This window comes from Jaculus jaculus, chromosome 18 (genome assembly GCF_020740685.1).
Source record: "Jaculus jaculus isolate mJacJac1 chromosome 18, mJacJac1.mat.Y.cur, whole genome shotgun sequence".
NCBI lineage: Eukaryota > Metazoa > Chordata > Mammalia > Rodentia > Dipodidae > Jaculus > Jaculus jaculus.
The window spans coordinates 16,225,899-16,230,759 of NC_059119.1; the positions used below are offsets into that span (position 1 = coordinate 16,225,899).

General features: G+C 52.5%; 1 protein-coding gene across 1 annotated transcript; it reads left to right on the forward strand.

The window, feature by feature from the left end:
- The first annotated feature begins 1,020 nt into the window (after nucleotides 1-1,020).
- On the forward strand, nucleotides 1,021-3,416 carry LOC123455833 (U1 small nuclear ribonucleoprotein 70 kDa-like). The gene is made up of 3 exons (XM_045137767.1): nucleotides 1,021-1,163; nucleotides 1,991-2,381; nucleotides 2,691-3,416. Exons 1-3 carry the CDS (start codon nucleotides 1,021-1,023, stop codon nucleotides 3,414-3,416), a joined length of 1,260 nt encoding a protein of 419 aa, XP_044993702.1.
- Nucleotides 3,417-4,861: the final 1,445 nt, after the last annotated feature.

Sequence of the window (4,861 nt, forward strand, 5' to 3'; positions counted from 1 at the left end):
GGCAGGATCAGTTTTCAACAGTGTCTCCCTGTGGCAGTCTTACAGGCAAGACTGTTCAATTTGTCCGACTGGACTTGGGAAGGGCCTTCCTAGTGCTAAAGCAAGCCTCTCTGGTTTTTGGACAGTTAGGAGAAGGCGAAGGGAAGAAGCTCCTGTGAGGTAGAGGGTTAGTATTATTGCACGGTAGTTAGGAGAACTGACTTTGGGGTCAGACTGATGGGCTCAGGTTCCTGTGCGAGTTGACTGACTGGCTACCCAGTGGATAGGTCTAGCTCACAGTGTGCAGATCTGGGTAGCCTTACCGGACCTTTGCTTGAAACAGGCTCTATGCTCAGTATCTTGAAGTCTTTGAAACAAACAAAATACCTCTGAGTCATATTAATTACATAAATTACTGGGTTTCACTGTGATATTTCCATGCATGTATATGTTTGTTTTTTCTTTTTGGTTTTTCAAGGCAGGGTCTCGCTCTAGCCCAGGCTGACCTGGAATTCACTGTGAAGTCTCAGGGTGGCCTTGAACTCACAGCGATCCTCTTACCTCTGCCTCTTGAGTGCTGGGATTAAACGCGTGAGCCACCTGGCCCGCTCTTCCTGTTACTGTATGTGTGTATCGGGGCGCATGTGCAAGGGCAGGGGCAGCGTGCCACAGCGCATGCACCCCCCCGGGTTTGTTCACTGTTGCTCACACCAGGCTAGCTGGCCCACGAGCTTCCGGGAGATTCTCCTGTCTGTGCCTCCCATCATGCCGTAGAAGTCCTGGCATGACAGCTGTGTGCTGCAGCATCGGCCTTATGTGGGTTCTGGGCACCCAGACTCCGGTCCTCACCCCTGCATGGCATCACCCCAGCCCCCATGTTGTGCTCTGATCATATGCCCGCGCTACCTACTACGCCCTCTTGCCTGCCTCTCTCTCTCCGCTCCCTAGTCTCTTTCTGTTCTCTAATAGCACATTTAAATTTTTTTCAATTTATTTATTTGAGAGAGAGGTACAGAAATAGAGATCGAGCGAGAGATCGAGATGGAGCGAGAGATCGAGATGGAGCGAGAGATCGAGATGGAGCGAGAGATCGAGATGGAGCGAGAGATCGAGATGGAGCGAGAGATCGAGATGGAGCGAGAGATCGAGATGGAGCGAGAGATCGAGAGAGAGATCGAGATGGAGCGAGAGATCGAGATGGAACGAGAGATCGAGATGGAACGAGAGATCGAGAGAGAGATCGAGATGGAGCGAGAGATCGAGAGAGAGATCGAGATGGAGCGAGAGATCGAGAGAGAGATCGAGATGGAGCGAGAGATCGAGCGAGAGATCGAGAGAGAGATCGAGAGAGAGATCGAGCGAGAGATCGAGAGAGAGATCGAGAGAGAGATCGAGATCGAGCGAGAGATCGAGATCGAGATCGAGCGAGAGATCGAGCGAGAGATCGAGAGAGAGATCGAGATCGAGATCGAGAGAGAGATCGAGATCGAGAGAGAGATCGAGATCGAGAGAGAGATCGAGATCGAGAGAGAGATCGAGCGAGAGATCGAGATCGAGAGAGAGATCGAGATCGAGAGAGAGATCGAGATCGAGAGAGAGATCGAGAGAGAGATCGAGATCGAGCGAGAGATCGAGATCGAGATCGAGCGAGAGATCGAGAGAGAGAGAGATCGAGATCGAGAGAGAGATCGAGAGAGAGAGAGATCGAGAGAGAGAGAGAGATCGAGAGAGAGAGAGAGATCGAGATCGAGAGAGAGATCGAGAGAGAGATCGAGAGAGAGATCGAGAGAGAGAGATCGAGAGAGAGAGAGAGATCGAGAGAGAGAGAGAGATCGAGAGAGAGAGAGAGATCGAGAGAGAGAGATCGAGAGAGAGAGATCGAGATCGAGAGAGAGATCGAGATCGAGAGAGAGAGATCGAGATCGAGAGAGAGATCGAGATCGAGAGAGAGAGATCGAGATCGAGAGAGAGAGATCGAGATCGAGAGAGAGAGATCGAGATCGAGAGGGAGAGATCGAGATCGAGAGGGGGAGATCGAGATCGAGAGGGAGATCGAGATCGAGAGGGAGATCGAGATCGAGAGGGAGATCGAGATCGAGAGGGAGATCGAGATCGAGCGGGAGATCGAGAGGGAGATCGAGATCGAGCGGGAGATCGAGAGGGAGATCGAGATCGAGCGGGAGATCGAGAGGGAGATCGAGATCGAGCGGGAGATCGAGAGGGAGATCGAGATCGAGCGGGAGATCGAGAGGGAGATCGAGATCGAGAGGGAGATCGAGAGGGAGATCGAGAGGGAGATCGAGATCGAGCGGGAGATCGAGAGGGAGATCGAGATCGAGCGGGAGATCGAGAGGGAGATCGAGATCGAGCGAGCGGGAGATCGAGAGGGAGATCGAGATCGAGCGAGCGGGAGATCGAGCGGGAGATCGAGAGATCGAGAGATCGAGAGATCGAGCGGGAGATCGAGAGATAGATCGAGAGATCGAGAGATCGAGATCGAGCGATAGATCGAGAGATCGAGAGATCGAGATCGAGCGATAGATCGAGAGATCGAGAGATCGAGATCGAGCGATAGATCGAGAGATCGAGAGATCGAGATCGAGCGATAGATCGAGAGATCGAGAGATCGAGATCGAGCGATAGATCGAGAGATCGAGAGATCGAGATCGAGCGATAGATCGAGAGATCGAGAGATCGAGATCGAGCGATAGATCGAGAGATCGAGAGATCGAGATCGAGCGATAGATCGAGAGATCGAGAGATCGAGATCGAGCGATAGATCGAGAGATCGAGAGATCGAGATCGAGCGAGAGATCGAGAGATCGAGAGATCGAGAGATCGAGATCGAGATCGAGCGAGAGATCGAGAGATCGAGATCGAGCGAGAGATCGAGAGATCGAGATCGAGCGAGAGATCGAGAGATCGAGATCGAGCGAGAGATCGAGAGATCGAGAGATCGAGAGATCGAGAGATCGAGATCGAGCGAGAGATCGAGAGATCGAGATCGAGCGAGAGATCGAGAGATCGAGATCGAGAGATCGAGAGATCGAGCGAGAGATCGAGCGAGCGAGAGATCGAGAGATCGAGAGATCGAGATCGAGCGATCCAGATCGAGCGATCCAGATCGAGCGATCCAGATCGAGCGATCCAGATCGAGCGAGAGATCGAGAGATCGAGCGAGAGATCGAGAGATCGAGCGAGAGATCGAGCGAGAGATCGAGAGCGAGATCGAGAGCGAGATCGAGAGCGAGATCGAGAGCGAGATCGAGAGATCGAGAGATCGAGAGATCGAGAGATCGAGAGATCGAGCGAGAGATCGAGCGAGAGATCGAGCGAGAGATCGAGAGCGAGATCGAGAGCGAGATCGAGAGCGAGATCGAGAGCGAGATCGAGAGCGAGATCGAGAGAGATCGAGAGATCGAGAGATCGAGAGATAGAGATCGAGAGATAGAGATCGAGAGATAGAGATCGAGAGAGAGAGATCGAGAGAGAGAGATCGAGAGAGAGAGATCGAGAGAGAGAGATCGAGAGAGGGATCGAGAGATCGAGAGAGGGATCGAGAGAGGGATCGAGAGATCGAGAGAGAGATCGAGAGAGGGATCGAGAGATCGAGAGAGGGATCGAGAGAGAGGGATCGAGAGAGAGGGATCGGGATCGAGGGAGCGAGAGATCGGGATCGAGGGAGCGAGGGATCGGGATCGAGGGATCGAGATCGGGATCGGGATCGAGGGATCGAGATCGGGATCGAGAGATCGAGAGAGAGAGAGAGAGAGAGAGAGAGAAAATGGGCATGCCAGGGCCTCTAGCCACCGCAAACGAACTCCAGATGCATGTGCCACCTTGTACATCTGGCTTACATGGGTACTGGGGAATCCAACTGAGGTCCTTTGGCTTTGCAGGCAAGTGCCTTAAGCGCTAAGCCATCTCTCCAGCCCTAATAGCACATCTTTTTAAAAGTCTTTTTAGTCAGACATGGTGGTGCATTCCTTTAATCCCCAGCACTTGGGAGGCAGAGGTAGGAGGATCACTTTGAGCTTGAGGCCAGCCTGGGACTATAGAGTAAGTTGCAGGCCAGCCTGGGCTAGAGTGAGAACCTACCTAGAAAAAACAATAACAAAAAGTATTATTACATTTAGAACAAGGCCACTCCTTCTTGGGCAAATTTATTTTTCTCTGTTTCCCTAGCTCAAAAATATGTAAAAAATTATCCACCTCAGGGAATCATACAGGGTTGGGAAAGTGTAAATTCATTGCTTTCACACTAAGTGAGGCAGATGAAGACTCCAGCAATTAATCTGGAAAACACAGAATGGGATATGCGTGTCCAGTTAGCGAGGCCAACCCGGTCAAGTACAGCCAAAGGAGAGGGAGACATGACCCTTTGCTTTTCTTCTCACCCAAGAGGAGATGCCTCACGAACCCCATATTCACCTGGGCCAAGAGAGCTGCAAAAATCAAGGCCTGGAAAGTACAGAGCCAAGGCTGTCCTCCCATTGGAGGGACTGGCAACAGAAGTCAGCTGTGGCTTGAAGGTACTGGCTGGGCATTTCCCAGGTGTAGCTGGCATTCTCCCCAGGGAGCCATGCCAGGTGCCAGGCTGTCATCAGGCTCCAGCGCCCTCCACTGGTGTCAGGGAAGGAGGTTCAGGCCCAGCCTTCGCTCGAGCCTCTGCTCTGGCTTTGAGCCTGGCTTGCACTTGGGGGCCAGGCCGGAGGGTGGGCGATAGTGTAGGGTGCTCCGTTCTGAGGACTATTCCACTGCCACCAAAGACAGGGGAAAGCATACGTGTCCAGCTCAAAACGCCTTCTCAAGTGGACACACTCAAGTCAGGGACCAGGACATCCCCAAGTGTCCTAGAAACTTCGAGAAAGTTCCTTATCAT